The sequence below is a fragment of the Gadus chalcogrammus genome, chromosome 15 (genome assembly GCF_026213295.1).
Source record: "Gadus chalcogrammus isolate NIFS_2021 chromosome 15, NIFS_Gcha_1.0, whole genome shotgun sequence".
NCBI classification, from domain to species: Eukaryota; Metazoa; Chordata; class Actinopteri; order Gadiformes; family Gadidae; genus Gadus; species Gadus chalcogrammus.
Window position 1 is genome coordinate 8,083,691 of NC_079426.1, and position 11,114 is coordinate 8,094,804.

General features: G+C 43.4%; 1 protein-coding gene across 2 annotated transcripts in view; it reads left to right on the forward strand.

Annotated features, from left to right (window-relative positions):
- LOC130404450 (NLR family CARD domain-containing protein 3-like) overlaps positions 1 to 11,114 on the forward strand; it is a 29,443-nt gene that overhangs the window by 15,636 nt on the left and 2,693 nt on the right. The window contains exons 2-9 of one of the 2 annotated variants that reach the window (XM_056609173.1): positions 161 to 274; positions 1,837 to 1,903; positions 2,079 to 2,304; positions 2,684 to 4,466; positions 5,663 to 5,836; positions 7,510 to 7,683; positions 7,884 to 8,057; positions 8,811 to 8,857. In XM_056609173.1, coding sequence (XP_056465148.1) covers positions 161 to 274; positions 1,837 to 1,903; positions 2,079 to 2,304; positions 2,684 to 4,466; positions 5,663 to 5,836; positions 7,510 to 7,683; positions 7,884 to 8,057; positions 8,811 to 8,857 — 2,759 coding nt within the window. The remainder of the gene's footprint in view (positions 1 to 160; positions 275 to 1,836; positions 1,904 to 2,078; positions 2,305 to 2,683; positions 4,467 to 5,662; positions 5,837 to 7,509; positions 7,684 to 7,883; positions 8,058 to 8,810; positions 8,858 to 11,114) is intronic. The other variant, XM_056609172.1, reaches the window with a different exon arrangement.

The window sequence follows — 11,114 nt, forward strand, 5'->3', positions numbered from 1 at the left end:
ACTCACAGCTAGAAGGACGTTTCCAGGTCATGAATCCATTATATCCAGCGTTGAACTTTAAAATACGACTACTTTATGCCCTAAACTACTTTTAGTGTATCTCTACAATGTAACAACTTGAGAAAACAATAAAACATTTGAATCTAAAATTATCTAAAAGAGTCCAGCAGGAGAGAGCAGACCCCCCTGGACCCAGCGGTGTCTCCATGAAGAGCGACCACTCTATGGCACAACCTGTCAGGTTTGGAGACGGAAATCAGTCTACTGAGCCAAGGTAAGGATCTGTCAGATTATTAAATACATCAGCCAGACATCCTAGAGTACTGAATCACAGGCTCTTGTTGTTTATCCAGAAGAGGACGGCTTCATTTATTGACAACTTAAAAAACGTTGGATTCAGCCCAACATTTATTAACCCAGTGGCTCACAAACTGTATGATATCTTCTCCTTTGACTTGAAGATGTTCTTAAACAAGCAGATCCGTTATCAGCCCTTCTTGTTAAGATCACTGGCTGTAGCTTTATGTAAGGATCACAATGTAGCAGGTTTTAAAGGGAGCGATACGGTTAAACCCTAAACTACCTCCATTCACAGGCAGGGGTCTGGGAAATCTACCAGTCATTAAGAAAGCATAGAATAGAAAGGTATAACAAATCTAAGGAACTCATTTGAAGGACAGACATTAAAATCTTTCACTTACTTTGCAAACGTTTCACCTGCCCTTTATTCCACTTTGTAAAATCCCTCCAACTGAGACCTGTTTTAACGCAGACGTTCTGCTCACGCAGTTGGCCAGCTGAGGCCACAGTGTTCCACTATTTAAACCAACACATATGGAACTGGACACAGAGCATCCAAATACTAGACATTACTATTCAAATATTCAGGTTCTCAGGTGGTCATGTTGGGATGTAAACTAAAGTCAGGGGGTGGAGGGCTGGGTCTGCAGCCCAGCCTCTACATGGAACACTTCCTTATGCCAGCTGGCCGCCTGAGGACCTTCCTCTTCTAGACCGCTCCATGGATCGGAGAGTAGAATATATTTACATATGAACACAGCTAGAAGGACGTTTCCAGATCATGAATCCATTATTTTCAGCGTTTAGCTTTAGATATGACTACTTTATGCCGTAAACCACTTTTATTGTGTCTCTATGAAGTAACAACTTGAAAAGCAATACAACTTTTGCTGCTTTCCCTCCAGAAAGCTTTCAACAGACGATGAAAACAGACCAGTTAATTGTTATCAGACATTACAGATCAGATGCAACAAGTCTAAGTAAATAGTTGAGAACCTTCAAACTCTGTTGATTCAGTGTTGTCTCTCCAGCATTCACAACCAATAATCTGAGCAGATTTCTAACTGACTGTGGCTGTCCATCTCAGAGTTTAGCCGTGAAAACCATGAAACCATCCTTAGCCTGAGTAGAGGTGTGTGTGTTGCAGCAGGAGAGAGCAGACTCCCCTAGGACCAGCTGTGTCTCCTTGGAGAGCGACTGGTCTATGGGAAAACCTGTTAGGTTTCAGAATATTAAGTACATCAGCCAAACATCAAAGAGTCCTGAATCACAGATGGTTGTTGTTGTTTATCTAAAAGAGTCCAGCAGGATCCAGCAGCCGACTCCCCTGGACCCATCTGGGTCATCTCTCTATACTTCAAATCCGAAAGTCCGAGCAGGGTTTATAGTGAGGTTCATGCTCTTTGTGTGTGTGTGTGTGTGTGTGTGTGTGTGTGTGTGTGTGTGTGTGTGTGTGTGTGTGTGTGTGTGTGTGTGTGTGTGTGTGTGTGTGTGTGTGTGTGTGTGTGTGTGTGTCTGTGTCTGTGTTCTCCACAGAAAACACCAGAGGAAGTCAAAGGTTACCAGTGGTCCGTCTGTACAGCAGCAGCACACAGAGTTGAAGGTGTGTGAATGTAGAAGACTGAGTTCAGTCTTGAATGACATGTTCACAACATCTCTCCTGGAGCCAACAGTCTCCAGGCTTCCCTCTTTAGAATAGCAGTGAATCCAGGATAGACGGTTCTGATGTCCTCAGTTAGTTCAGAGTAAAGTTTGCATTGATGTTTGTACTGTTCCAGCGGATCAAGGAGAACGCACACGCTTTTCTAGACAAGGAGGTGGAGAAGCTCTGGCGGGTTCTCTTCCCGGATGACCCACAATGCTCAGAGAGTCAGGGGGAGGAAGAGGAGGTGGATGGTGAGGAAGACAAGCAGAGGAAGTGCGCCAGAGAGGGAGTGGTTGACATCACACTGCTCTGCATGAAGCAGTTGAAGCTGGAGGAACTGGCCGACACGTTGTGGAGCAGTAAGATTAAGAATATACTCTTATTTTAAAACAACATAGCTGCATTACGGAGGCGTAATGCATTCATTTGAGAGAATAAATTCTGCTGTTTTTCTGAAATAACAAGATACCAAAAATAATTTCTTGTTACCTTAAGAACTCTATTTCATAGAAGCAAACATGTCCCACCTGTTAAATTTAATCCAGTTTTAATTTGGTGAAGACTGAGATGTAGGGAGAAATTATTTTATTATCAATATATTATGATAACGGATCCGATTTTTTTTTTCTTATATATATATTTTTTATGATAGTTTTTTTTTAACAGATCAGTAGGATACTTATATAAAAAGAGTAGTACTATTTTGATGTATACTTTATTCTGTTTCATCTAATATAGAAAAAGTAGCTGATGAGTGCCAACGTAAAATCAAGTCTCATCTGAAGAAGAAGACCCAGTGTGTGTTTGAGGGAATCGTAAAAGCAGGAGAGTCAAGACCTCTGAATGAGATCTACACAGAGCTCTACATCACAGAGAGAGTTAGTGGAGAGGTCAACAAGGAACATGAGGTCAGACTGATTGAAGCAGCTTCCAGGAAACCAGCAAAGCAGGAAACACCAATCAGATGTGAAGACATCTTTAAACCCTTACCTGGAAAACATCAACCAATCAGGACAATAATGACAACTGGAGTGGCCGGCATTGGTAAAACCATCTTAACACACAAGTTTACTCTTGACTGGGCTGAGGGCAAAACCAACCACAATATAGACTTCACATTTCTCTTCACTTTCAGAGAGCTTAATTTACTGAGAGATAAAAACTTTAGCTTGGTGGAACTTCTTCAACACTTTTATATTAATATTAAAGAAGCAGCAATCTGCAGATATGACCGGTTCAAAGTTGTCTTCATCTTGGATGGTCTGGATGAGTGTCGACTTCCTCTGGACTTCCAGAACAACCCGATCTGTAATGATGTCACAAAGTCCACCTCGGTGGACGCGCTGCTGACAAACCTCATCAGGGGCGACCTGCTTCCCGACGCTCGCATCTGGATAACCACACGCCCTGCGGCAGCCAATCAGATCCCTGCTGAGTGTGTTGAAATGGTGACAGAGGTGAGAGGGTTCACCGACCCACAGAAGGAGGAGTACTTCAGGAAGAGATTCAGAGACGAGACACTGGCCAGCTCAATCATCTCCCACGTCAAGAAATCACGAAGCCTCCACATCATGTGTCACATCCCGGTCTTCTGTTGGATCACTGCTACAGTTCTGGAAGACTTCTTCAAAACAACCCAGGGTGAAGAAGAGAAGCCCAAGACCATGACTCAGATGTACAGCCATTTCCTGAGGGTTCAGTCCATACAGGGGGACAGGAAGTATCGTGGGAGAGCTGAAACAGATCATCCCTGGAGTTCAGAGAGCAAGGAGATCATTGATTCTCTGGGAAAACTGGCTTTTAACCAGCTGGAGAAAGGCAACCTGATCTTCTACGAGGCAGACCTGGCAGAGTGTGGCATCGATATCAGAGCAGCCTCAGTGTACTCAGGACTGTTTACCCAGATCTTTAAAAAGGAGTGTGGGCTGTACCAGAACAAGATGTTCTCCTTTGTCCATCTGAGCGTCCAGGAGTTTCTGGCTGCCCTATATGTTTTCTGGTCCTTCATCAAAGATGGTGTCAATCTGCTCTCAGAAGAACCACCAACCATCAGGGGAGATGAACTCCTCCTCTACCAGAGTGCTGTGGACAAGGCCATACAGAGTGAGAACGGACACCTGGACTTGTTCCTCCGCTTCCTCCTGGGCCTTTCTCTGGAGACCAATCAGAATGTCCTACGAGGTCTGCTTGGAGCGACAGGAAGTAGCCCACAGACCAATCAGAAAACAGGGTCTTACATCAAGGAGAAGATAAGTGGAGATCTCTCTCCAGAGCGAAGCATCAATCTGTTCTACTGTCTGAATGAGCTGAACGACTGTACTCTAGTGGAGGAAATCAAACCGTGCTTGACATCAGGAAGTCTCTCCAGAGAATCTCTCTCCCCTGCTCAGTTGTCAGCTGTGGTCTTCATCCTACTGTCATCAGAAGCAGAGCTGGACGTGTTTGACCTGAAGAAATACTCTGCCTCAGAGGAGGGTCTTCTGAGGCTGCTGCCAGTGGTCAAAGCCTCCAAAACATCTCTGTAGGTTCACTAATAACATGAATTACAATCAGTGCTTAATTTGTAAAGTGGGTGGTCCCAGAAAGCAGAGGGGGGGGGGGTTCCGGTGACTTAGTACGGGGGGTTAGAGGTAATGGAACAAAAAAAATATTCTAGTCTCTTCTATAGTTAACCTAAATACTGTAAATGAAATTGAGAATATAACTAATGCATATACATGCTATTTTGAATACTGTAGTCTTTGCCAGAGACGTGACGTGTTAGTCTTCTGCAATGTGATCGCATTTCTCGAGCCAGATTACACAGTGCCATGTCGCCAAACTATGACTGTGCGGCTGGAGAAAATGTACAGCGAAGCAGCAGCCCCCCTCCGAGAGATCCTGTCCTTAGCGGAGAAAGTTGCCATCACCACCGATGCTCGGACAGCGTTGGTTACGGAGTCATACGTGACCGTGACTTCTTCCTTTCTTTTGGGTTGTGCAGAGTGCGATCCTGCAGACCTGCTCAATACCATAGAGGCACACTGCGGAAAACATACATTTTCGTTTCCAAATATTTATTTAAAAACCAAAATATCTGTTTTAGTGTGTGTATTTTAAATTAGATAGTTTTATATCTTAAACAAAATTTGTTACAAAGAGGAGGCGCGCAGGATAAATATCGTAATTAAAAGGATAGTCAGTTAGTCAGCCAACGCTGACACATTTGGTCGATTGTAAATGGACAAGAGATATTGTAAACGTTCACAATCATGCCCTGTGCTCTGTGATATTTAATTTATCATAGTTTCTAATAACTTCTGTGTGGCGCACACGCAAGTGGTCATGGAGATTAGTCGTCTTCCGATCTTTTGTGAAGATCACAGATGAGTAGATCTTACACACAACTTCAGTCGTGTGACACGACTGAAGTTGTGCGTAAGATCTGCTAGCAGATCCAATAAAAAAGGTTCCGGATCCAACGTCGGAGGTGGCGGAATATGTTCCGGCGTGTTCCGGCTCAAATTAAGATTACAATGCACAACACAATAGGCAGAATAATATAATAGAAATGTAATAATGATATACACCAAAAATCGTTCAAAACATCTTATTCACCAATCACAAATATGAACAATAATAATAATAATAACATTAACATTCATAACAATGAAGTGATTTTATGGTAATTAAAGTATTGGCTAATTTAACCTAACCCTGACCCTATTTTGTTTAAAGGCTGAATGGCTGTAATCTGTCAGAAAGATGCTGTGAAGCTCTGGCCTCAGTCCTCAGCTCCAACTCCTCTAGTCTGAGAGAGCTGGTCCTGAGTACCAATGATCTGCAGGATTCAGGAGTGAAGCTGCTCTCTGCTGGACTGGGGAGTCCACATTGTATACTGGAAACTCTCAGGTCAGTGTGTTAAGTATTATTCCTTAAGGTTTGACCTCAGCAGACATTTACGGGTAGCTGATCCTTAAAAAGGGAGTCGTTGTCTCAAACCTATAATGTATAGGTTTGAGTATAATGACTGTATTCATGGCTCTTAATATATTTTAATTTTTTGTTATAACCAGAACATTAGATATGCTATCTATCTGTGCAGCTGTGGCCAGAGGGGACTTTTGTGAGGTGCTTCTTTTTTGCCGCAGGTCCAGTGGGTGAACATGAAAGGAATGTGGCGACTGAGAATAAAAATTATTAATAATTGCAAAGAATCTCTTCCATCTAATATAGATGGTGTGACTGGTCCTGATGAAATTTCATGGTTATGGCGGAAACAATACAATGAGCTGTTAAACTGTGTAAAAAGTAATCTGTTTGTAGTGGATAATGTAGAGTTTAATGATGATGTTATTGTCACTTCTGCTGAAATCCATGAAGCAATGTTGAAGATAAGAGATAACATGGCCTGTGGTCTGGATGATATTACAGCTGCACATATTAAACTTGCCAGTAAGAAACTGTACCCTCTGGTGGCTTTATCCTTCACAGTTCTTCTTGTTCATGGAGTGTTACCTGATCCTATGCTCTCTGTTGTGCTAGTAACAGTTATCATACTAGCGGGGAAGCTGAACAGCTCAGATAATTACAGGCCAATAGCTCTGGCCAGTGTCATGTCAAAAATGCTGGAGACAGTTCTACTGAGTAGACTTGAGAGGTTTGTCCTGTCTACTGACTACCAATTTGGTTTCAAACGTAAGCATGGTACTGATTTATGCATTTTTGCACTGAAGGAAAATGTATATATAATAGGCAAAATTCGGCAATGTTCATGTGCTTCATTGATACTTCTAAAGTATTTGATCGTGTTAATCATGGGAAATTGTTTTTAAAATTGTCTTAAAGTGGGGTCCCTGGTTTTTTAATTAGAATATTGGTCTATTGGTACTTGCATCAGACGATGAGAGTGAGATGGGGGAATGTAACATCTGTTCCCTTCCACGTTAGCAATGGTGTTCGCCAGGGCGGAATTTTGTCTCCTTTTCTTTTTAAGATGTATATGAAGGATTTGTCTTTGTCATTTTAAATGCATGTGGTACAGGCTGTAGGATTGTGGACTCACCAAAGCTTTGGTGGCAGTTCAGCTCCCGGAGTACACCCGCCGGAGCTGCAAGACTGCCGCCGAAGATTCGCCTGCAGAAGCTTCGGCGGGGGGAGTTCGGCGGCAGTCCGGCTGCTCCGGCGGAGAAAGGGATTGTACTCCCGGAGCTGAGCTGCCGGGCTGCCGCCGAGTTCCCCCCGCCGGAGCTGCTTGTCTGCTGGTCCACAAAATCTTAGCAATGCTCTGATGGGAGGGGGGTGGGAGGTAATAATCAAATGTGCCCCCTTCCTACGTAGGAGGGGTCGCCGAAACTGACTCGCTCGTTTGGTAACTGTAGTCGTGGTACTTTCAGAAATGCATATCTCACTGAAAATATCATGTACAGACTTTTTTCAAAGTTTGTATTAGTCCGGGAGCACCAGAAACCCAAAACCACACTCCAAATCCCAGGAAAAGTGTTGTTTTCATAATATGTCCCCTTTAAATATGTTTGATATATATATATATAAAACTAATAATAATATATATATTATTTGTAAAGGCTGAATGGCTGTGATCTGTCAGAGAGATGCTGTGAAACTCTGGCCTCAGTTCTCAGCTCCAACTCCTCTAGTCTGAGAGAGCTGGACCTGAGTACCAATGATCTGCAGGATTCAGGAGTGAAGCTGCTCTCTTCTGGACTGGGGAGTCCACAATGTACACTGGAAACACTCAGGTCAGTTTTACTTAATATGCAAACAATTAAGCCACACGTTTTGACATTAGAAAACATTTAATAAACTTTCATTCAACTCAAATCAATGTACTTTTTATTTATTATTATTTATTCATTCGGGAAAAGTGCTAACATAGACATTTTAGCTGTTGACTCATGTTGATGTATTTCAGTTGGCTTTTCCCCTGTTGTGTTTGTAGGTTGTCTGGCTGCCAGGTCACACAGGAAGGCTTTGCTTCTCTGGCCTCAGCTCTGAGCTCCAACCCCTCTCATCTGAGAGAGCTGGACCTGAGCTATAATCAACCAGGAGATCCACGATCTACACTGCTCCCGGCTGGACTGGAGGTTCCATGCTGGAGCCTGAAAACGCTCAGGTATGGAGAGGACAGCTCACCACTCAGGGACAAGGTCTCCTACAAGGATTCAACGAGTTGCTGGATGAAGTGTTTTCAAAACGCAGCCGTAACTCACGTTTATAAAATATTTATTGATAGTGAGTGCAACACACTCATATTTTGCACGGCCTAGCATGGAGCTAGGAGTAAGCGTGGAGCTGGGTATTAGCATGCGGCTAGCTATTAACGTTGAGGTGGTCATTAGCGGCTGTGGATTTCCCACCGAAAAGCCAACGATTGTATTGGCGCTGAGTGTGTGACCCACGCAGTCCGCTGACAAGGTCGTTAAACGTTAATCAGTTAACAACGTTACGAACCACCGAGCCATCAGCAAGTTCTGGTAGATTATGCGCTTAATCACAAGTGAATAATAATACTCAGCGTCATGAATACAGCCGAGCCTTCTGCAGATTTAGGTTGAGTGTGCAGCTTAGACATTATTTAATGTGATCTTGATTATAAATCAGCCTGTTAACTCACCTTAGTGGCTTTGAACCTATGTGAAGCTCAGCATGTGAATAATGTTTCCCTGTTTAAAGACAACATGCTGCTTTCTCTTTGTTAACATGTGAATAATTTTTCCTTGTCTAAAGACAACATGCTGCTCACTCTTTGTTAACATGTGAATGATGTTTCCCTGTCTAAAGACAACATGCTGCTCTCTCTTAGTGAACATGTGAATGATGTTTCCCTGTCTAAAGACAACATGCTGCTCTCTCTTTGTCTCCCCAGTGTGGAGCACGGTGGAGTGTGGAGGATGAAACCAGCTCTAAAGAAGTGTAAGTGTTTGTTTAGTTTAAATAATCTCAACACACACTAACTATAGAGATGGGAAGTCCATCCACACAGCAGGAGGTGACGTTGGTTCAGTCAAATCCTCCTGGGAGTGAAGATGATGGTTGACATCACCATCATCAAATGGTTGATGTATATCAATCTATATTCTAAAATAATTCAGAGAATTCATAAGTTCTTGTTTTTTTATTTGCTTCCTAGTGAATGCTAGGCAGTGAGAAGAAATAATCACCCTGAGCAGCCAGCCGTACGAGGGCTGAAACGTGTGGGAGTTTTTTTGATTTGTTTAAAGGTCCCATGACATGAAAATCTCACTTTATGAGGTTTTCTAACATAAATATGAGTTCCCCTAGCCACTGAGTTCCCCCAGTGGCTAAAACATGCGTTTGGTGTTAAACGAGCACAAGCTGTTCTGCTCGCCTTTGAAAAAACGGAGGCTCAAGCGCGCTGATTTGGAATGTCTTTATTTAGGACGTCATAAAGCATCTAAGCTCCTCCCCTTACTCTGCCTGGCCCGCCCACAGACTTTGGCCCGCCAATGAGACATGAAGTGTTTCTTGTCGGTTCTTTGACGTCTCTTGTATTTCCACAACGAGACTGTCGTGGGGGTTATCTGAGCCATGGTTGAGAAGGAATTGGGGGAAAGGAACTTTGGCTTTGACTCGCTGAAGTACATGAACTTCGACATGCCGCCGGTTGCCGCGAGGCACCATCGCCCGGCAGCCGGCAGCCGGCGGCAGGCAGCGCGCGGTTCAGTCGACTTCAGGTTGATGTGAAAGTGGAAGAACCAGAGACGTCGCAGAACCCAAGAAAAGTCGTTTGTGATTCATAATATCGTCTGGAGGCGCACACAGCTTTTGGCCGTGATAATATGTATTATATGATATAGATATCTATGTATTATATGATATAGAGCTACAGGACTGCAAGTGTTGTACACTTCCTTGTTATTTGGATAACCGTTCTGCTTTTGGTGTTATGGCGCATAACACGTCTGACTCTCGTCTCTGGTATTTCTACAAAGAGAATCGTAGTGAGGGTTATCTCAGCCAAGGTTGAGAATGAATTGGGGGGAAGGAACTTTGGCTTTGACTCCCTCAAGAACATGAACCACGACATGGAGGAGAAAAGGATTGTTGGTGGCGAATGTCTCCCGCTTGAGCCCCGCTGAGGGACCACCGCCGGAGGCGGAGGTGCCTAAGCGCTGCCCGGCAACAATCCCTTTCTCCTCCTTGTCGCGGTTCAGTCTACTTCACATTGATGTGGACGTTGAAGAACCAGGAACGTCGGAGAACCCAACGCGGTCGTTTGAGATTCATACTATCGGCTCACACAGCTTTTGGCCGTCATAATATATATTATATGATATAGATATCTATGTAGGCTATATGATAATATTTAGATATAGAGCTCCAGGACTCCTGTGTGTTCTAGAATATTTAAAGAACACGGCTAATGGCTGTGTGTGCCTCGCCATTGCGATACATCCACTGTAAACAGAGCGCATGGTACCGTGGCTGCAAGCTGCTCAGTGCCACACCCCCACCCTCCTCCTTGACCCGCCTTGCTCCTCCTCATTTGCATTATAGCTACAGACACCAAAACAGCGCATTTGGGGGAAGCTCAATGTGCGACTGGCTTTGAGTGGCTGTAACTCTGCACCACGGCTGAATTTGGGGAACGTCTTTGAATACTGTGTTAGTTGCCCACTAATACCTATATTAAAGAATACATAAAATAGCATGTAATGGGACCTTTAAGATACATTTTATATATCTGGATTGTTTCAGGTGGACGAAAACACAATGGTATCCGTGATGATGAATTCAGTTTGGTGATAAATATACTGATCCAAAAGCTCAACGGCAGCCACAAATAGTTCCCTATGTGCTAAATTATGTTTGGGGTTGTGCTATGCTGGGGTTTATTATTTTTCCTTTTTTTTTAATTAAATGACTCGTATGTGATTATAATTCATCAGTACTTTCAGCCAAGGCAGGTCCCCATAGGGAGTCTGCTTTTACCTTGTCTATCAATTTAAGCGAAATTGTAGCAAGTTTAAACGATATGTTTAGCTCTAGGACGGTTCTATACATGGTCTCCCTGACATGAAAGGCTTTAACCGTCTGAAGCCTTTACCAGGATAAAGGCAGATCTGGAACTATCAACACCCATAAACCTCTCTGTCAATTTGACCTCATTAATAGATAGCATGGCCTACCATATGATAAATAATACCCA